Genomic DNA, 22,009 nt, shown 5'->3' with positions numbered 1-22,009 from the left:
TTACTTTTCCCATTGTAAATGTTTTAACCACCTGATATTATAATCCTAGAAAGTGAGCTTACACTTTTAAATTCTATCATTTTACTTTTAATATTTCAAATAATTTTCTTACATTCATAATTTTAACTTTGTCTTTTTCCATTGAGATCATAATTTAAAGGACTAAATTATATTATGATTTTTACGAAATAATTACGTATATGTAAGCATTCCTAAAGTCGTTAATGCATTCGTCAATATATATATATATATATGATTTATCGATAAAATATTAAAATTTTAATTTGAATAATAAAAATAAAATTATAATAATTTTAAATATAATCTTATTTCCATTTTAATTGGTGAAGTTCTTCACTATCCTATTTTTAATTTGTGTCAACAGCTTTATAATTGTTGAACTGAGAATAACTGTTTTTCTTGTTTGATTCATCATTTGTTGGTGAAGATAAAAAAGAAATTTTTAAATCTTTTGTGCTCTTATTTTGTCATTTAAATCATCGATATAAACCAATAAAACGTAATTTTTTAAAATTTTATTTGATATATTATCAATATATAAATTTTATACATTATCAATAAATTATATAATACAATTTTATTAATGAATAAATATCAATTTTTAAAATAAATCTATAAAATTAATATTTTTTAAAAAATTTATTCATTAATTAAGTGACATCATTTTACTCATTTCATTAATGAAATGATATTATCTAATTTATTGATAATATATAAAATTTATATATTGATAGTGCATCGCATATAATTTTTTTATATATATAAAGATTTTTACCAAATTCAAACCTAAATCCAACAAATAATATAAAGTAAATATTCTTGGTAGCAAAAGGCATGAAATACAAAATTTGAATCCCAATTTTTTATTTTCACATTATTTTTCTCCTTGTCATGCACAATAAAGAACCATGAATCAGTAATTTGGAAAGTAGAAAAAAGTGTTGGGATGATAATTTTTTAATTGGTAGAATCTTGTGATATGGTTGTTTTTTGAATCCTATGCAAAGCCAAGGTGGAACCAAATGTCTATGTTTTTTTTTTTTTTTTAACAAATATAGTATATGGAAACACATTTATATTTGTTACAAATTAATTAATCATCCTTTACAATAAGCAAAGTAGAGAAAGGAACAATGATTAAACATATGATTTGAGAAAGATGAACTGTCCATATATTTGTTTAGATTATACTTTAGTTATTCTATTCTATATTACCTGTGAAAATCAATAAAATAAGAACTCAAAATTTAAAATACATGAACTAATTATAGATAATTGTGATATTATTTTTAAAAAAATCACATTTAATGTATTTTTCTACTAAATTCAAGAGAATAAAAAATGTTAATTTTTTTTAAAAAATATTATCCTAATAATTCTTAAACATTTATTAACATTTTCTTACATTAAAAATCATACTAGAAAGGAAAAAAGAGAAGCTTTTACACAATTGACAAGCATTAAAAATACTTTTCATGCACAGCTTGGCTTGCTATTTGCTGTGCTAACTTCCCTTTCAATTCAAGGCCAACTTCTCTGTCTCTATCTCTCTAACGTAACGCCAAATTACGCTCTCTTTCTCTCTCCCATTTTCTTTTACTTATGCCTTTTGGGTTGCAGAGAAAGAACAAGAAAGTTTCATCCTTTTTTTGTTGCTTTGAGAGTGGCTGATGTTGTGGTTCTAAAGAGTTGGAGATAGAGGAATAAAAAGAAAGAAGAGAGAGAGATGGGTTCATGTGTATCAGTGCATAAGAGCTCTCAAGAGTCAGCCATGAAACTTGGACTTTCTTTTGGGTCTAAAACAGATAAGCTCATCTTTCCACCTTCACCTGTTAAGGAGAAACATGTTGCCAATGGTGACTTTACTCTCAAATCTCAAATTCGCTCTACTTTCAATGATTTAGGCAAATGGTCTTCCCTTTCATTTTCTTTGTGGGTTTTTGTTTTTGGAGAAAAAAAAAAAAAAAACCTTGTTGGAATTACTGTTCCTGGTTATGAAATAAAGATACTCTTCTTTTTTATTTTTTCTTGTTCTCACTTTTTGTCTTCAATGGAGTGTAAAATTCTCTTCCTTTTGCTTTTTTTTTTCTTTGTTTCTGTTTTTGTTTTGGGATGATGATTTGTTTTGATGATATGAGATCTGAAACGGGTATGTGATTTGTCAAGGCTTCTATTTTTTTACCACCAACATGTTGATCTTGATATCAAGCAGTCTGTATTTTTTATAGAAAAAATTAATACATATATTTGTTTTGATGAATGATGATGCTCCCAATTATTGATTTTTATGGTTATTTTTCAATGTCTGCTATGAATGACATGCCTAATAAAATTTGTTTTAGCTCTGTTGATTGTGAGATAAACATGGTGGCTTTTTCTTTTTGTTTTTCAAATTGTGGTTTTTTTTCTCCCCATGTTATGGTTTCTTAGCACAATCCAGTATGGCTTTTTTGGGTAAATTTCAGAGCGTTTTCACTATTATTTTAGTACAAGTTCTTCTACCTTAGCTTAAATTTAGGACTTCCTTCTCTTTCTTAGATGATTTAGACTCTTCGACTTCCCCCTCCCCTCCATGGTTGTAGATTTAATTTGCTTATTAATTCATTTATTTTGTTCTTTTTGTTAACATAACACTGTTTGATTAGATGGTTACTGCTAAATGCAATTTCCCCTTCTTCCAATTGAAGATGAGAATTGTACAAAAAAGTAGCTATTCTTTGGTTTTCCCCCTGTCTTGCAAGAAAAGTCATTTTGGAACTGCAAGGCGAATGTAAAATTGCTGGTCTAAACGAAAACATTGTTAGTTAAGAATTTTAGCATAAGATGAGATGAAGCTGATTTTTCAAAAATCTGGCATTGAAGTTGAGAATCTAACTTCAGACTGATTGAACGCCTTCTTTAATGTCTAACTGTCCAATTTGGAATATACAAAGACTTGTCAGCAATTAACAATCTTCTTCCTGTATTTATCCTAAGCCGGCTGTTTAGAAAATGTCTGATTTTTGAAAGAATACACCTTTGTGGGGACCCATTTTTTTTATGTCCACATTAAGAACATTACATCCTGTGGTAGATTTATCTGTCCTTGATGGGAAGCTAGTCGATGGATGGGCCGCTCTTAAATAGTATGGAGGGGCAAACAGTTTTAAGCGAGTTTTTTTTTTTTTTTTTTTATGGTATTAATGTCAATAATTTGACATTAAGATGGATATGGAAACCCCAAGAAAGACAACTTGTTGATTATGTTGTGGTCCTTAGTACATGTAGAATTTATGTGGTCCTTACAACTGTAGTATTTATGTTCAATACAATACACTTAGCCATGAATCACAGAACTACTGTTGGTGATGTTATGTATGTAGAATATCAGATAGATGACATCCTTGTTAACCGTGAAGCATTTTTCTATGGGTGGCCGGTTGCTTGGTACATCATATACCTATCAATGTTGATTTAGCTCATCCCAACAGGGGGAACATAAAGTTTGCTGCTTTGATGATTCTGAATGATAGGTCAATCCTTTTTGGATTGATGAATCGCATAAATAGCTCCTTTAAAATTGACATTCAGTTATGTCGTGGGTTAGGACTTCTGTAGAAATGAACCATTTTTATGTGGTATGTCATTGAGATCATATTGAGGACTTGGATGCAGCAGTTTCTGAAAATTGTGTTTTTTACTTGACTGCTTCTCCCTAGATGTCAGATCTTTGCTATTTCGTTGCTGAAATTAAAAGATTGGTCTATTATTGTACGATAGTAATGTTCAACATCAAGTTGATGTAGTTCCAATTTGTAGTCTATGATAAGTATGTAGATGTAGTTCGGTTCATTCATTAATTCCCTCCTTTTTGGCTAACTAAATACCGTAAGCCGAAACGATTTTTCATTTTGCAGGTAGTAAAGATGAAACTTTTTTTGATTCCCGACCATATCTAGATTCAGATTGTGAGGACGATTTCTTCAGCGTCAATGGTGGTAAGAATATTAGAACTGTTTGAATTAATTTGAGCAGCAACCTTATATAATTGACATATCTGTTAATTTCTTTTTTGGTGTGTCCTACTCCACTCGTAGTTTTTCATCTTCTCAATTAATTTAGTTTTTTGAACATGCAAGGGCCATGGATAAAGTTTCATGATTTAATTTAGGTTGTTAAGTTGCAATAGTTTTGAAATGTTGCACTAGATGTTATACGAGTAAAGATTAACACGTCTGTTTAGTCCTGCTGTAATATGACTGTGCTACCTCCATTGCCATTTTCCTTTTTTTTTTTTTTTCTCCTATTCACCAATCATTTTCTAGTTAAATTTACATTTTATTTCATCTATTATTCTTGTCCCATCCATATGTTGTACATTCTGTGCAGATTTTACTCCATCTCGCGGTAATACCCCTGTTCATCATAGCTTCCCTGTGGTGACACCTCGAGTTAACAAAGCCACTGTGGAAGGGTCCTCTGGGTCAGTTTCTGAAATATCCCCAACAGGAAAGAGAAAGAAGCTGGTTGAACTATTCCGAGAGAGAATTAGGGAAGACCAAGATGTTAATGAGCTAAATACCTCAAGCAACCAGGACATTGTGAATGGAAAGATGGAAGTCAAACTAGCTATCCAAGTCCAGCTACCTTCAACATCTGCAGATGGTAACCCTTATGTCTCTCGAGCTAGCTCCCTTTGCAATAGTGAAAGGACTGCTAATGGAGATAACCCTATGCTTAAGGAGAAGCCACTCAGATCCGTGCATTGTTGCCTTCCAAGCTTGGTTTCATGCAGTAGTTTCAGTGAGAGGAAGAAGAAGATGAGCTCTGCAATAGCTGTAAATGATAAGCCTTAATTTCCATCAACTTACCAGCACATAGGTTAAAGAAGCCTGGATCTTGACTTCCAGAGATCATATGCTCGAGAAACTTCAAATTTTTGGCAGAATCAGTGAAGTATTTGGATCATGGTTGGATATATATGGGATTTCTGGATTCAAGGCATGTAAAAAGCATCCCGGTAAATGTTTGATGCGAAACTCCTATTAGGATTTGACTGTCTCGATCAGCCGGAAGGTGAAAATTTTCTTTTCAACAGGAAGTCAGTACATAACAGGTGTTCTGTAATAAAAAGGCAAAAGAATCAAAGGAAAAATAGTAAATGACCCTTGTAATGAATATATATATATATATGCTAAGCAATTGAGGCATTATCTGCGCAATCGACGCTGTTTAAATCTTCATCGTGCTTTACATTTTCATTTGGAATGATAGTAACTGCTGATATTATATGTAGCTTATCTGGTTTATAGGACCGTCCTCGTAGTTTTTTCCCATTTACCTTAGCTTGCTGTTATCACGTGCTGCTACATTTTTAAACATTTATGCCCACAATGCCCTTGAAGACCAATCCCTGTGGTGGGAGTCATTAGGCCAAAACTTTGATAGATGTTTCCTGTATTTGTTATGGTAATTGGTTGTTCTAATGAATCTTTAACATTTGGTTTATGGTAGACGGCCTCTCCTGAGAGGATGAGGTGCTGGGGGAGTTTATGAGGTGGGTTAAACACCACTAGGGTAATGACATGCAGACCCTCAATGGAAGCCAACTCTTGTTAGGACCAAAAGGAAAAATGCCAAATGTCAAACATACGGAGATAAGAGTCCATCTTGACATCATCATGCCATCCAACAAAACCCAGAAGGAAGAAAATGTTGACCTGGAACGAGCATTGTTTGGAGGATGGAAATCCAGGCCGCACGGCAGGCTGCTGAATTCCTGACCAACCACGATAAATATGTATATCAGTGCATGCATTTGCAGCTTCAAACTTTCCCATGTTCCAGAAGCATGGCTAATGAAATTAACCTAAACTTTTAACTGACATAAAGTAATTTGCATCTTGAAGAAAGAAATTAGCAATTCTCTTGAAATTGAGGTACTAAAGTACAGCCACTGAAAACAAAGATGAGAAAAAAGGAAAGAAACAGACTGACCTCTTTTGTACCCAAAGGTGGTCCATACTCCAAATATGTAAATATATCAGAATGACTTGCTGACTTTCTTATCCTTAATCTGCAGCTATGGTCATATTGATGTGATTTATTGTCTAGGTTAGCTTTGGGCCTCCCATGAATGTGAGCCAGTTGGAAGATAAAGAATTTTTTGCCTACTGAAATTATTTCTTGGTCAGCCTAGACGTTGATCTTAGAGCAGCTTGGAAAAATGTATACTAGTACATCAGTACTAGTTTGGAGCAATTACTGATTATAAATCCAACTATGGGGCGACAATGTGAAAGGTACACAGTCCAGTTGAAAAGAATTGATGCTTATCCACACGCAACCCCATTTCATTGCTTTGGATACCGTTTGATGGTTTTGGCAAAGGTGATCTTTTTCAATCTGATCGGAGTTCCTTTCACATTGGGTCACGTTCAAAAAAAAAAAAAAAACGGAAAAAGAAAATTGCTTCGTGGGTAAAGATCGGCCCTGGTTAGAGTTTTGGGAAGTTTCGGCATTCGAATAATTCAGAATTTGATTGTGAGACAGAAATGTGAAAGTAAAATGTCTTAAATTTTTACTCAAAGATCAAGTTTCTTGATACTACTTTTTGAGTGTCTTAACCGGATGAAAGCTGGTTGGAGATTGAGAGAATCTAAATATGCAGTCAAAAAATACGATTAAAGAGTGATGGAGTTGATTTTTTTATACGCACGTTGTAAGTCAGTAAAAATATTTAAGATTTAATAAGTAAGAAGATAAGGAATATTGAGAAAGCTTTAACGGAAAGGAATACTTAAGTTTTTTGTACATGTGATTTTAGTGAAATAATTGATAATTAATGAAAATTTATATAAAATTTGAAAAGAATTTATGTAAATGATTATGAATTATTTAATAATTTTATATAGATGTAAATTATATTTAATAATTTTAAGTAAATTAAATATCAAATATTTAATTTTAAAATGAAAGGATATCAATAAAAATATAGAATGAATCCTTTCTTAATTGATACGGATATCAATAAAAATATTGAATGAATCTTTTTTTAATTGATACGAATTAATTTTAAAATAAAAAATTTAAATATTAACATTTATTAATAATGATGTAACAGTTAAATATACATTAATTAATTGATCAAGAGAATCAGACGTTATTAACTTTATAACAAAAATTTAAATAATACACTTGTTAACTTTAAAATTAATCAATTTTTTAAAATTATAATTTAAAAATAAAACAAAAAATTACAAATATTAAAATATAATTTAAAAATATTAAATATCACTTTTTTAAAAATAATTGCATAATTCATCAAAGCTTCGTTTGTACGAATCAAACTTTAACAATTTTTTATTGCCCCCTTTGTAGGTTTTAAACCTGATTGCTTCTCGCCCTGTAAGGTGGAACGTACATGACAGACACCAAGACATGTAATAATGGAAACCACACATTTTCCCTTTGTTTGTTTATTTAAGGTGTGTTCATAATTTGATTTTAATTTAATTAATTAATTTAGTTGATTAATGAAAATAATTTTTAAAAATTTTAATTAAAATATAATATAATCAAAATATAAAATAAATTATTTAATTTTATAAATTGTTAAAATTTTTAACATAATATTTAAATATTTAAATATTTTACTGAATAATTTTATTTAATTTATTTAAAATATAAAATATTTAAAATTTAATTTAATTTAAATACATTTATTATTCGATTAATTAAAAAAATTAATTTAATTAATTTTTAAAATTAATAAATTTGATTGGATTAATAAAAATTCGAAAAATTCTTCAGCTTATAAATAACTTCCCAGAAAGACTCCTCCACGAGTTCACAAAAGCTAAAACCTTGCCTGCTGCTTCATACTGTAAACTGCAATCAGTTTCTGGATTAGCAGTGACAAAGTTTCTATGATGATTTTTCATGGATCACCATATCCAGTTTGTTGATGATAAGAAGTAGCAGAAAAAAGCTCTATCTCGGGTTCCACTTTCCAATCCCTCCTCACAGGAAATACCGTGAAAAGCCCCCTCCTCCCATTCCTGTATTTTAGGCCAAGAAATCTTGGTTGTCAGTGAAGCCAAAGCAAGAACGATAAAGTAATATATAGTATAATAGTACTCGTTTTCCCACTGCTCGTGCATCTTCTTTCTTTCTCTTTTTTTATATATAGCCGTTGGTTCTAATCTCCATATCCTTAAAAGACAGAGCCAAAGCGTAGCATTCAAGTTATGGCTCCTCCTGGCTTGTTGAGTTTGGCTGTGTTGTGCTTCTGTCTCCTTGTCTTGGTGGTCGAACCTCATAGAGCATATGGCAAGAGCCGTGGTTCGTTTGGCCGAAACAATGGTGCCGCCACTTCAGCAGTCAATGGAATATGCGCCACCTTAGTGACTATCCATGGTTACAAATGCCTGGAACATGAAGTAAGAGCATCAAACAACATAGTCATATGTTTTGTACAGAGTTTTTGATGTCATTACTAATTACTAACATGGAATTTGACAGAGAAGTGAGGACTGATGGAAATTGGTTATTTGCATGAATTGAATTTCAGTTAAAAACCCAAGATGGCTATATCCTTAACATGCAAAGAATTCCAGAGGGACGTGTCAGTGGGAGTAGTAGTACTGGTGGAAACAAGAAGCAGCCTGTACTAATACAGCATGGTATTCTTGTGGTGAGTCACTGCCTAAGTATCTTTCAGGAAATCCTGACAACTCATTTTTGACCATTTGAATCTTTTATGCGCTCAATAACATCTTCATTTGTCTTTATATTTAGCTTAGTTTTAATACGGTCGGTTAAATTTGATTGTTTTTGCCGATTGATACTATGTATGGTATGTAGATTTCCAAGGCATAATAATTTAGGCTTTTGTTCCTGTTTGTTATTCTTCACGAGGCCGGAAGAATAACATCATTGATATGGGGCTGCATTTTTGGTCTGTTTACATTTCGTCTGTTCATGCAGTGATCCTAAATGTTCAAAATTAAATTTACATCGCTTTTTTTTGGTTCAGGATGGAATGACATGGCTCATGAATTCACCAGAACAAAATCTACCAATGATTTTGGCTGATAAAGGTTTTGATGTGTGGATTGCTAACACTAGAGGGACTAGATTCTGCAGAAAGCATGTTTCCCTTGACCCTGGCCGGCCGGTTTTCTTCTTTCCCTTCCTAGTTTTAATACTGATGTAATTTGATCCGTATATAAAAATTATGGAAAAAACCAAGGGTAGAAAAACCTCTGGAAACTTGAATATGAACTGGAGGGTAATGCAACATTTGTGTTATGCTTAATTAAATTTCAAGGGAACAATACACAATTCTCTTAATTGTGACCGTTTTAAGTACCGTTGCTGATTATAGGAGTTAATTTGGATGCTGGTCATGCATCATCAGTGATTAACAGATTGTTAAAACTGATAATATGGCAGGAGTTCTGGAATTGGTCATGGGATGAATTGGTGAGTTATGATCTACCAGCTGTTTTTGACTTTGTGTTCAACCAGACAGGGCAGAAAATTCATTACATTGGCCACTCCCAGGTGAGAGACCATTTAACAAATTAATTAATACTCTTTTGTAGTCAGGAGTTTAAAACTTTTGATATTCCAATTCAGTTCATCTTGATTAATTGGTCCAACTCTGACTTGTATCCAAATGATCATTTGGGCTAACAAAAACTCACAAACTTTTACACTATGTTTGGTAGGAAGGGAAAATGGTGAGGAAAGAAAAAGAAAGAGAGGAAGGAAAGTTAATTTTCCTTAATGTAATGTGTCCAATCTGGTTGACAGGGAACTCTTATAGGTTTGGCATCATTCTCAGAGGGCCATCAGGCACACACGCTGAAATCAGCAGCCTTTCTAAGCCCAATTGCATACTTAAGCCACATGAATACTGCACTTGGTGTGGTTGCTGCGAAAGCCTTTGTTGGTGAGGTATGTGAAAAACATTTTCTTCATTATCAATAACAATTAATTCAACTTAAGAGAATACTAATCGCTTAAAGGGTTTCAATGGTTTTGGCAACAGATCACTATATTGTTTGGAGTAGCAGAATTTAATCCAAAAGGGTGAAAATCAAGAGCTGGAAACCTGTTTTTACTTTTTAGACAATATCAGACAGTGAACCTCATTTTAGCTAAACTATTGTTATATTTAACTGATGAACTTCCCCACTGGAAATGATTCATCTAATGGTTTTTCTCTGCTCTTGACAGACAGCAGGCCTCAATCTTTCTCAAGTCTTTGTGCAATTATCCTGGAGTTGATTGCTATGATCTATTAAGTGAACTTACTGGTACCAGATCCATGCTCAATTTCTTGAATCCTACTGCTTGTAATAGACTAAAAAGCATCTTCTTATACCGTCAATTACAATTTTCACCATCTCACTGCAGTTAACGTATAGAATTAATCCTTAGAAGAGACTGATTTCGTTTTGCTATTGTAATTCAAGGTAAAAATTGCTGTCTCAATTCTTCCACGGTTGACCTTTGCATAGAGAACGAGCCTCAATCCACAGCAACCAAAAACTTGGTGCACTTGGCTCAGAGTAAGTCTATGAAAACCAACTCTTCATATAGCAGTTTTAAATTACTAGTTTAGATATGTTAAAGGATTCAAGGAAGAACTAATGACTAGTCTCCCAATTATCATAAATGAGAAAAATGATTTATGGTGCCTTAAGGCTTCCACAAAACAAAATTGCAGCTGTTCGAGATGGGGTGATTGCAAAATACAACTATGGGAGACCAGACTATAATCTGATGCGTTATGGAGAAGCCAAACCACCAATTTACAACATCTCCAACATTCCTCGTGACCTTCCTATTTTCATTAGCTATGGAGGCCAAGATGCACTCTCTGATGTTCGAGATGTTCAGCTATTGCTTGATAGTCTGAAGTTCCATGATGTAGACAAGCTCATGATTCAGTACATCAAGGATTATGCTCATGCGGATTTCATTATGGGAATAAACGCCAATGATTTTGTGTACAATCAAATTATTCAGTTCTTTAAAAATCAGCAATGATCCCTCAAAGAGGCCTCAGTTTATGTAATTGAACTAGTAAACTTTTTCTCTTTGATCAATAATAAATCATTAAACACAACAGAATCAGTTCAGAGCGAGCTGATTGATATTATGTACTGAATTAGCCTGGAGAACAATCTGTTTAGTAAACCTGAAAAAGCAGTTTCTATATTATTCTGATGATCATTTCTACTTTTGTTGGAAATATGCCATTTTAAATAGTAAACTAATCTGTCTGGACAATTTGGTAAGGTATTTTGACCAAAATAAGAAACCACAAATGCTTTTATAAGGTTTCCCATGTCAAGTTATGTGCACTTTTTTGCAAGTTTCAGACGAATTGGAAACAGACAAAAGAAATTAAACTCCCCAGAACACAGTATGATGTGTCAACTTCATGAAAGCATACTTGGGATTCAGAAGACAAGATTAAAAATTAAGGTAGTTATGGATTCATTTGCATTAAATAAAAAGTAACCAATAAAGGGACTACCCTGCTAGGGCCCGGTAATTTTTAATTTTTCAACCAAAAAGTTCTTTGTATCAGCCATATTAATGAATGATATGCCAAATAATGATCACAAACAGGTTTTCAGCTTCTTTTACTTGTAAATGTCATCTGATATCTCTGTATACAAAATTTGTGCTTCCAGGTAAGCCCCCAACTGAAAATGATCACCATGATAGCTTTGTTTAAACGCCAAGTTTTAATGACCTTTAACCAACTAGATTTTGCTTTGCAGGCAATCCAAAAACCTAAATCAGTAATTGTCAAATTCCATTAGCATTGCCCTTCTTTTGTTTCAGAATTACAGGCATCCCAACCAGCATTCTTATGTTTAAACTATTACATGAGATTGAAGAAATATGTTTTTTTCTCTTCAACAGAGTCTATAGTTAAGTCTTAAATCAAAGTAGGTTCTTAAAGGATTGTGTAAAACTGTGCTTGGAAGGGCAATATGGTATATCTAGCTGTCTTGTGAAACTATAATGATTTATAAATAGTGTAGATCAAAATTTCATGGTATAATGAGGAAGAATAAATTCTGATAGAGACTTTCAACAACACTGAATGGCTTTTTTATATAGATGATATACCAAAGCAGTAATAGCAACATTTCAACAAGGCCAAGAGGGGAGTGAAGAAATGAGATTAATGAAGGGTAAGTCCAGAATTTTCTTTCTGCTCTTTCTGCTAGCATCGATAGCAAAACAAGCCTCTGCAGCTCAACATGTGGTTGGAGGTAGCCAAGGTTGGGATGAATATGTGGACCTTAACTCGTGGGCTTCAGACCAAACATTCAAGGTTGGAGACCAACTTGGTATGTTTCTTTCTCCTCTTAATTAATCAATCAGTTTAACCCTGTTATCTGCAATAATTAAGGTTCAAATTCCAAGCAATCACATTTCATTTGCATGAAGATATACGGCTGAAAAACTTAAATTTGTCCTACAGTTTTCAAGTACTCTTCAGGGCTACACAGTATAGTTGAGCTTGGAAGCGAGACTGCCTACAAGAACTGCGACCTGGGAACAGCATTGGACTCCAAAAACACTGGCAATGACGTTGTGAAACTGAACAAGGTTGGCACTCGTTACTTTGCTTGCGGAACATTAGGCCATTGTGACCAGGGCATGAAGATGAAGATTACAACAGTAGCCGGAAATGCACCTTCTACTCCGGCTTCAGCTTCAACTTCTGCAGCTTCTACTTTTCAAGCTTTTGCCAGCTTTCGTCTGCCAACTGCATTATTAAGCACTTGTCTGCTTTATTACCTGTTTTGAAGAATTGAAGCTTGGGCAAATTTTACCAGCCTGGAGAAATCATTTTGTTTGGAGATTTGGGACTTTAAATTATACTTAATCATTATTGAATATGATCTGTATAATTATCATTTATCATTGTTATTGTGATAATTGAGAGGATTGAATAATTGTGACTTTTGAAAATACAAAAATAAAAAAGGAGTAATGTTAACCTCAAATTCTATTAATATTTCCTTTCTACTCGATAAATTGTCATTAATTAATCAACAAATTTACAAATAATCACAAATTCACTATCATTTATAGAAATCCATGGCTCATATAAATATTAAAAATAATGATCATAAAAGGTTTAGTTATTTTTTTATCATTTTATGAAATATATATGGTAAAAAGTAAAAATTATTAGCAGATGAAAATTGATTGAGTTGAAATTTATTGTCATGATCTTGAAATGAAATAACCTCACTTCAGTAAAGAAAGCTACTTGTTAAGCAGTTAAGCTGCCTTTCTTGTAAACCTGTTAAGCAGCCTTTCTTCAGGTTCATTGTCATCCACAATAACCTGAACATTCTAAGCTGATTTGAAGAAAAGGTTATTTGCGTATGCAAGAGAAGGGCATATAACAGATGACAGTTCAGTTGATAATGAAGAAGATTTATCCTCTTGAGCTGACACTGAAAGGAGAATGTTTTTGGGTTTTTGGGAAGAGAGTGAAAGACTGTTGACAGGTGGGCCTTTGGGCGGTGGTGGAAGAGGATTGGAAGGAGAGGAAGCTTGAGAGAGACAGTCAAGTAGCCATTGGTGTGCATGGGTTAAGTTTTTTCTGCTTGTTAGCATGGGAGTTAGAACCGGTAATTCGTGTTATTATTTCATATAAAATATTATATTTATATTATATTTTATATAAAAATTATAATTTATAATTTATATCGAAAATATAAAATATAATTTTTTGATTTTATTAAATTTATTTATAATTTTTTAAAATTTTAAGTTATGTTATTTTTATATTTTTTATTTATATAATTTTTGTACCAACGTGTTATGTTTCATTATCAGATTTAATAAATATTTTATAGGCTTTGCTTTTCAGTAATAGGCTTTGGCTGGGATAAGCTGACTGATCTTAGTTGGGTCAGCTTTGGGTCTCCGACTGGACCATTTCTATTAGTCTTTAGGCTAAAATTTAGGCTCAATTTGGGTCTTATTATTTAAGATATATTAGGCCATAACTGTTGGTTGGGTTCTTTTAGCTTACTTTACGTTTTTGATATATATAAATAAAAAAAGAGAGAAAAGTATTTAAAAAAATATATGTACTTTTTGTTTAAATAATTAAAATTAATTAAAAAAATTAAAAATTATTATTTAGATAAAAATTAAAAAGAAAAAAAATAATTCATTATAATATTTTTTTATAAAATAACATATAACATATAAATATATTTTTATATTACTTAATTTGTATAAACAAATCTTTTTAAACAAAATTATGTATGTTTAATATGATAAAATATATTATTTAATTATTGATTTACTTTTAATTTTATGTTTAATTCAGTCTTTTAATTTATTTTAACAATAATATAATTTGTTTTATTGTTAAAATTTAAAAAATTATAAAATATTTATAAACTGTGATGTTATATATAAAATACTCATAAAAAATTTATTTTTATAAGAAATATAAGTTATCTAATCAAATCTAATGTTATAATAAAAATATAGATATAATAATCTTTTTATAAAAATAAAATTTTTTCAACTTTTTTTTCTTAACTTTTTTTTCAAATTAAAGTATTAAAAAAATGAATATTACAAAAGAAACAAAAAATTATTAAGTTTTCATCTTTTTTTTTTATTTTAAATAAAAAATTTATCCAAAAAAATAATAAATTTTTTTGTTTCTATTAGTTTCTTTTATTTTCTTTTCCTTTACTTCTTTTCCCCATCAATCCTAGGGATAGAGAATAAATGCAAATATATATACTTTCACGGGCACATCGGCCACAGTACAACCCCGTTTCGCCTGTGCACCGCCACTGCCATGCCATTGGTTTCTCAATGCCTCAGTCAATTTACATATATATAACATTTCTCATGTCTTTTTTCTAGGTGTCCATTTCTTTCCAAGTAGCCTTTTCCAAATTTCCAACCCATCGGGCTCCTCATTTCTCAAGCTTGTTACTCATCAAGCAGGCTTTGTACAAATGTCTCATCACGAAGAAAGAAAGTGATAAAAGAAACAATGGAGAAGGGAAAAAAAAAGTAGAAGTCTCAAAAGTGAAAGTGGATAAATGAAGCAAATGAAAGAAGCCAAATAATAGGATGGGGGTATTCATCAGGACTTCTTCAGCTAATTTCTTCTTACTGTTTTGCTCTTCTTTGTTGCATTGTTTTCTGCTTTTTAGCAGCCTTGTTCTTGTTTGTAGCAATTATGTTGCTCAGTTCATCATATCCTTTATAATCCTGACAAGTTACAACAATGTTTACTAAGTAGTGATTCAAGAAGAGAAGTTGATCGCATTAAGAAAATCAAAGGGTAGAATGAATAAATTGCAGATATGAAGTTTCTTTCCAATCACCTAGTTTTCCATTTAGATTTTGATGGCTTATTTTTAGGAATGTTCATAATTTAATTTTAATCAAAGTAATTGATTGAATTAATTGAATTTGATTAATTGATCAATTATCAAATTAATTTCGATCAATTAATAAAAATAATTTTTAAAAAATTTTAGTTTTCAAATCAAATTAATAGAATTAATCAAAATTTTAACAAAAATATAACCTAATTCAAATTCAAATATTAAATAAAAAATACATTAAAGGAATTATTTTATTTAATAAGTTATTAAAATTTTTAATATAATACTTTGATATTTGAATATTTTATTAGATAATGTTATTTAATTTGTTTAAAATATAAAAAATTTTAATTTTAATTTAATTTAAATATATTTATTATTTAATTAATTAAACTGATTAAATTAAATTCAATCAATTAATTTTTAAAATTTATAAATTTAATTTAATTAATAAAAATAAAATAAAATAATTTATTTGATTCTATTCAAAATTAGTCGAATCGGAATACCCCCACTTATTCCTTATATTTTCAGTTTCTTCAATATGGCTGAGGAGAGAGATTAGTTATGAGGCAAATGACAATGGTGTGGCTGTGGCTATGGCATCTCAAATTTGCGTGAGGTCCATTAATGGTGAAAAGATGCAATGTCATTTTTTTTTTTTTTATTTCCAAGATTTTGAAAGCTATCCCATGACACATCTAAAAAGTGGTAGGTTTAGGTAAATCAAATTAATAAATGTTAAGGGTGTTTGTTAATTAATCAATCTTTTAATTCTTTCAACCTCCATGAACCATGAGCCATGCGGTGCTAACAACAATTGTCACCCAATCAACGTAAAGATTAGTGCTTTGGGGTTTAATTTTTATGTCATGCGCTTTCCATATATGTGTGCGCTGAAAGCTGACCAGGCCTTCTTGTCTTTTAGCCAATCTTTTTACGTAAATTTAATAATTTAAAATATAAATTAATAATATAATATAAATACGATAAAAAATAAAATTTAAAATATAAATTAAAATTTTAATAATAATTATATATATTTAATAAAATTTAAAATATATATTTTATATTTTTATATTGATATAAATTATAATATATTTTTTTTATAAAATATAATATAAATATTTAAATTTTAATATTTTATATGATAGGAATATATTAATAATTAAATATAATTTTTTTATCTTAAAGGATTAGTGACATAAATGAATAGTGCACCTACGTCTCACACATGCTAAACCTATTCTATTATGACAGTGAATGATGGATTTTATTAAATCGAAGCAAATCCACCACACTAATAAGTGGACACCTAACACATAAACATTGGTTAAAACAAATTAATAATAGAAACCTTTAAAAGGAAGCCTTATCCAGTGGCGTTCCATTTTCTAGGCTGTGGGCGTGGCATCGTTCTTCCATTGGTTCTCATTAAACTAATCTAGCCTTAGAATTTTTAAATAACTCTGTTTTATTCTTTATTAGTACAATCTGAGTAGGACAGATGTAGATGTCATGACTTATTATTATTATTATTATTATTATTATTAACCATTTAATTTTCTTGTTTTTGAAAAAAATAATAATATGAAAATAAAAAAATACATATATTAAAATTTAAACTTCAAACGTATTAAATGTTATTTTTAAAGATGATTGTATAAATAATTTATATTTTTTTATTTTTTTTTCTAAAAATGAGAAAATATGATAACCCATAAATTTGATAATTTTATTAGATAATTTGATATTTAAATATTTTGTTAGATAATTTTATTTAATTTATTTAAAATATAAGAAATTTAAAATTTAAAATATAATTTAATTTAAATGTAATAATTAATTAGTTAACTGAAAAAATTAACTTTCAAAATTTATAAATTTGATTCGATTAATAAAAATAAAATAATATAATTTGATTAATTTGATTTTAGATAATTTAATTCGAAATGAATCAAAATTCATATTTTTCTCTAAAAATGAGAAAAAAATGTTAATAATGGACAGCACACATCATAGAGATATGTAAAGAATTGGATTGATTAAAACTTATAAATAACTAGTTTTTTTAACCCGAATAATGTACATGATTTTTTATTAAAATTTTTCATAATTTTAATTTTAATTTTTAATTATTTATCTAATATATAATCATATATTTTATAAATGCTAAGTTGCAATTAAATGATAATTTATATATAATATATTATAAATGATATTATTCATCTAAAAAAAGTCTAAACTTTTATAAACTTTTAAGAATTACAAAAATCTTTTTTTCATTAAAAATATTTTCTTCAATTTATTTGCTAAACACTAAACATTTTGTTACCGCTTTTTTCTTGTTTGATAAAAAATCAAGAATCAATATTTAAATAGTTAAAATTAATAATTATTTTTATCATAATATTGATTAAGTGGTGTGTATATATATATATATATATTTGATTGAACAACAAATCACAATTATTAATTTTGTTATAATTATTTGCTTTTTATTAGTTATTATTTTTGACATACTTCAAGTAATTATTATATAAATATATTGGGTTAACAATTATTTCTATACATGTCAACAAAATAAAGTTATTTTTTAGATAAAAGGGAAACAATAATTATTCATGTTATGCTTAAAAAAAAAATTTGAAATATTTTTTTATTTTTAATCATTTTTAATATAATTGATAGTATTTTTTTGTGAGTTAGATATAGTAGTGATTATCATTATTCTCATATCATCCATTGTGGACAAAGAAATTCAATAATAAAAAGTATAGCAAAAGGAAATAAAAAATATAAATTTACATATTAATTTATCAAGATTAAATATATACAATAATAAAAGTAAATATGTTAATAAATTAACAGAGAATAAAAGCATTGAAGAAATAAATAAAACAAAAATATGTATAATACAAAATGTTAATTATAATCAATCTAAGCAAAATTAAAAAAAAAATTTATGGACTAAAAAGAAACAAATAAATTAACCAAATATATAATATAAAAATATTTGAATTAGAATATAAATAAAACATTATATTTGTTTTCAAAGTAAAAACATATTTTTATCTAACTTTTTTAATAACATTCAAATGTATCATATTTTTATATAAAGATATAAGCTTTTATTACTTTAAAAATAAATACTTTTTAGTCAATAATTCATTAACTTATCTAAAAGTATTAAATTTAAATAATCTATTAAATAATTTTCAATTTTTAATAGATTTTTTATTTGAATTTAAATAATTTATTAAATAGAATTATTTGACAAAAAATAAAATTTTATTAAGTGTATATATTTGCCATTAAATTAAAAAAAAAAGATAAATTATGATTTAATATATTTGAATTCAAATCTTATGCAAAAATTTTAATCTTAGATAGATATTGATTTCAATTTAAATAATTATCCAAAATATTCAATTTAAAGAATTTATTAAAAAATTTTATTTGATAAATAAAATAATATAAATATTATCCTATATGTCATTAAAAGAGATTATTCACCTAGCATCTACATAAGTAATTTTGATCATATAATTTTATATGTATGTTGTAATATAATATATATATATATATATATATATATATATTAGATTTAGTAGGCTTTCAAATTTCTTTTCAATTAAATTTTCTACTTTTTTAATAGCTATAACTTTCTTTTTCCCCAAAGCCTATTGAAAGCAACAGTTCAAAATTTTGAATAGCAATTCTTAATCACAATACATTATTCTACTTTTGAAGATTTCAAGCTACTAGTTTTGTTCCTCAATAATGTTTCTTTTCTTTGACAAGCTCAAAGATTTTGCATTTAAATACAAACATTTTAAGGAATAGAACAAAGTAGGATTTATCTCCCACTTAGTACTTAAACCAATAATTTTGTTGAAAAACCTATCATTTCATCAATTATTATAAAAGAGGGCCAAAGAACATGAATAAAAATTATAATTATTAAAATTTGAATCTCAAATAGAATATCGAATCTTATTATAATTTTATGATATTAAGATATATCATTTATATAAAAATAAAAAAATTAAAAGTGTTAAAAATATTAAAAATATACTTTTAATAAAAAATTTAATTTGAATGATTTTTTATTATTAACTTTTTTAATAATTTAAATTTTAATTTAACTCAACATAAATGTCTAAATTTAAAATGAGAAAAAATCTAATTACATGTAAATTGGCTAAGTTCCAATTTGTTTTCTCAAACTATGGAAAAAATTGCAAATGCCCAACTGCTTACTCATAGAAAACCATTTTCTTCAACAATAGAAGAAAAGTAGGATAAAAAAAGTCCAAGATCAAGACCAGACTAGGGATGCTAAGCAATAAAAAACCTGTCATAAATTAATAAACAAGAAAGCTTCTTTTCTCCTTTCTAAAGCTTTCTACTTTTTCCTGATTCAAATATACATAAAAGATGTTCTTTGATGATCAGAATAATAAGTAACAAAACCAAATGCTTCATATTGTAATCCCAACATATAAGCCATACCAAATTGAGAATAAAAAACTCCAGCAAATGGGGGTTCCCGCAATTGTAAATTCATTTCCGTAGTACCCAGTTTTTTTTTTTTTTTTCTCTATATATCATCTCTTCTCTTTCTTTACTTCAAATGTTAGAGTTTGTGTTACTGTCTAAGATCTGGTTAGCTTCTCTCTTTAACTCTCTGCACGCTGCTTCACTATCTTTCTCTCTGTATGGAATGTTTTTCTATTTCTGTTCATTTATATTTGTATGTTGCTGTTTTGTAGCTTTGTTTTGATGATTTCTGGATACCCTTTTGGTTGTTTTCTTTTATATATTTGTTCATGAATGGATGCTTTTCTGTATAAATTTTTCAATCTTGATCAATTCAAGTTATAGATATTTTTTCCAGGTTTGTTTTACCTTATTTAGAATTTCTATCCTGGGATACTGTTAAAAGATTGAAGCTTTGCATTCCAAAGTCCGCTTGTGTGTTTTATTGCCTTATGATTGTTGATCAACTGATGAAGTGAAATACTTGATCGCAAGGACTTTTACAAAAGATAAAAAAGATTTTCAGGTGATTATATCAGGTTCTTCATGCATAAACTAGACTATTGATCAGATTCTGAAATAATTGTTTTGGTTTTGTAGGGTGTTTTTATGTAGTCCTTAACGAGTTTTCTCTTGAGCAACATGGCTGAGGACAGCTTTCATATGCCCCCACGGCAGAAGATAAAGATTTGTAAAGCTGCTAGAGAAGCAAATCCAAATCCAAACCACAATGGATTTTCTTCAAGCAGGAGCAGCTTTGGGGATTCCTCAGGTGTAGAACCTCAGGATGCAGATTACTCATATTTTCCCCAGCTCAGTGATGAGCTAGAGAATTTGATTTTGGCTCGATTTCCTAGATCGGAGTTTTGGAAACTTTACTTGCTAAACAAGCATTACTTAAATCTTCTAAAGAGTGGTGAGTTATTCAAAATTAGAAGGGAAATTGGGTTTAAAGAATCATCTATATTTATGTCACCTATTGGGGGAAATTGTTGGTGGGCATTTGATAGGCTATTCAAATCTTGCAGAAAGCTCCCAGTGTTACCTTCATCAGATGTGTGCTTTATAAGTGGAGATAAGGAATCAATTTGTGCTGGGAGCCATTTGATTGTGTCAGGTAGGGAGACTGAAGGTTCTGTTGTGTGGAGGTTTGAACTGGAAACAAGTAAATGGTTTAAGGGTCCTTCAATGATCGATCCTAGATGTTTATTTGCATCTGCCACCTGTGGTTCCTTTGCTTTTGTAGCTGGTGGGATTGGGATGGACTCGAAAGTCTTGAATTCAGCAGAGAAATATAATCCTGAGGCTAAATCATGGGAGCTGCTCCCAAGGATGCATCAGATGAGGAAGCTGTGCTCCGGTTGCTTCATGGATAACAAATTTTATGTAATTGGAGGGAGAGATGAGAAGGACATGGAACTCACTAGTGGAGAGGCTTATGACAAGGATAAAAACACATGGGAATGGATCCCAGACATGTTGAAAGATGATACCCCAGTTGCAACACGCCAATCTCCACCTCTTGTTGCAGTGGTGAACAATGAGCTTTACTGTCTCGAAACATCTTCTAATCAGCTGCGGGTCTACCTCAAGAGCTGCAACACATGGAAGAGTTTGGGAGCAGTACCAGTTAGAGCTGATATTCATAGGGGATGGGGTGTAGCATTCAAGTCTCTTGGCAATGAGCTGCTAGTGATTGGATTGTCGTCTTCAGTTTCAAGTGGTGGCATGACCATCTACACTTGCACCCCACAGCCTGACACAGCAGAATTGCAATGGAGGTGCATTGAGGGCTGCAAAGACCGGCTTAATTTCTTTCTTCTGAACTGTTCTGTTATGGCAGCTTGAATTTTGCTTAATAATGTTTAACAGGCTTTCCTGAATAAAAACCAGATTGTGTAGGTAGGGAGTTGAAAGAAACTTCACCGTGGTCTCATGTGTAATTTGGTTTAAACTCTCTTTAGATAATGAAGGTTTCAGACTCTACTGATTCTAAACTAATATTTCATAATTTCCCTTGAATAAATATTTTTTTTGGATTGTATAAT

At 29.6% G+C, this 22,009-nt stretch overlaps 3 protein-coding genes and 1 pseudogene across 11 annotated transcripts; all 4 read left to right on the top strand.

Moving 5' to 3' along the window:
* The first annotated feature begins 1,514 nt into the window (after positions 1-1,514).
* Positions 1,515-5,243, top strand: LOC111316555 (uncharacterized protein At3g27210-like). Of its 3 annotated transcripts, none has more exons than XM_089753423.1 (3): positions 1,515-1,877; positions 3,894-3,998; positions 4,390-5,243. In XM_089753423.1, exons 1-3 carry the CDS (start codon positions 1,748-1,750, stop codon positions 4,854-4,856), a joined length of 702 nt encoding a protein of 233 aa, XP_089609549.1. In that variant the 5' UTR covers positions 1,515-1,747; the 3' UTR covers positions 4,857-5,243. The 3 variants fall into 3 exon arrangements, with proteins under 3 accessions (XP_089609549.1, XP_022774272.2, XP_022774270.2); XM_022918537.2 differs by having other exon boundaries at positions 1,515-1,925; positions 3,918-3,998; XM_022918535.2 differs by having other exon boundaries at positions 1,517-1,877; positions 3,918-3,998.
* A 2,602-nt stretch (positions 5,244-7,845) lies between these two features.
* Positions 7,846-11,242, top strand: LOC111315896 (triacylglycerol lipase 2-like). Of its 3 annotated transcripts, none has more exons than XM_022917916.2 (10): positions 7,846-8,117; positions 8,223-8,441; positions 8,573-8,695; positions 9,038-9,178; positions 9,457-9,567; positions 9,820-9,963; positions 10,058-10,098; positions 10,246-10,325; positions 10,485-10,580; positions 10,739-11,242. In XM_022917916.2, exons 2-10 carry the CDS (start codon positions 8,250-8,252, stop codon positions 11,059-11,061), a joined length of 1,251 nt encoding a protein of 416 aa, XP_022773651.1. In that variant the 5' UTR covers positions 7,846-8,117; positions 8,223-8,249; the 3' UTR covers positions 11,062-11,242. The 3 variants fall into 3 exon arrangements, with proteins under 3 accessions (XP_022773651.1, XP_022773649.1, XP_022773648.1); XM_022917914.2 differs by having other exon boundaries at positions 7,865-8,117; positions 8,227-8,441; XM_022917913.2 differs by having other exon boundaries at positions 7,865-8,441.
* Positions 11,243-11,916: 674 nt separating this feature from the next.
* Positions 11,917-13,045, top strand: LOC111315895 (mavicyanin-like). Its single transcript, XM_022917912.2, has 2 exons — positions 11,917-12,383; positions 12,518-13,045. Exons 1-2 carry the CDS (start codon positions 12,209-12,211, stop codon positions 12,844-12,846), a joined length of 504 nt encoding a protein of 167 aa, XP_022773647.1. The 5' UTR covers positions 11,917-12,208; the 3' UTR covers positions 12,847-13,045.
* A 6,576-nt stretch (positions 13,046-19,621) lies between these two features.
* On the top strand, positions 19,622-21,964 carry LOC111317304 (F-box/kelch-repeat protein At3g27150 pseudogene; annotated as a pseudogene). 4 transcript variants are annotated; one of them, XR_016333195.1, is made up of 2 exons: positions 19,622-20,487; positions 20,562-21,964. The product of XR_016333195.1 is annotated as an F-box/kelch-repeat protein At3g27150 pseudogene, transcript variant X1 (transcript). The 4 variants fall into 4 exon arrangements; XR_016333199.1 differs by having other exon boundaries at positions 19,665-19,979; XR_016333197.1 differs by having other exon boundaries at positions 19,665-19,979; positions 20,320-21,964.
* The last annotated feature ends 45 nt before the right edge of the window (positions 21,965-22,009 follow it).

The sequence above is a fragment of the Durio zibethinus genome, chromosome 24 (genome assembly GCF_047325235.1).
Source record: "Durio zibethinus cultivar Kanyao isolate XHJ-2024 chromosome 24, ASM4732523v1, whole genome shotgun sequence".
NCBI classification, from domain to species: Eukaryota; Viridiplantae; Streptophyta; class Magnoliopsida; order Malvales; family Malvaceae; genus Durio; species Durio zibethinus.
This window is presented reverse-complemented; position numbering and strand designations above follow the sequence as displayed.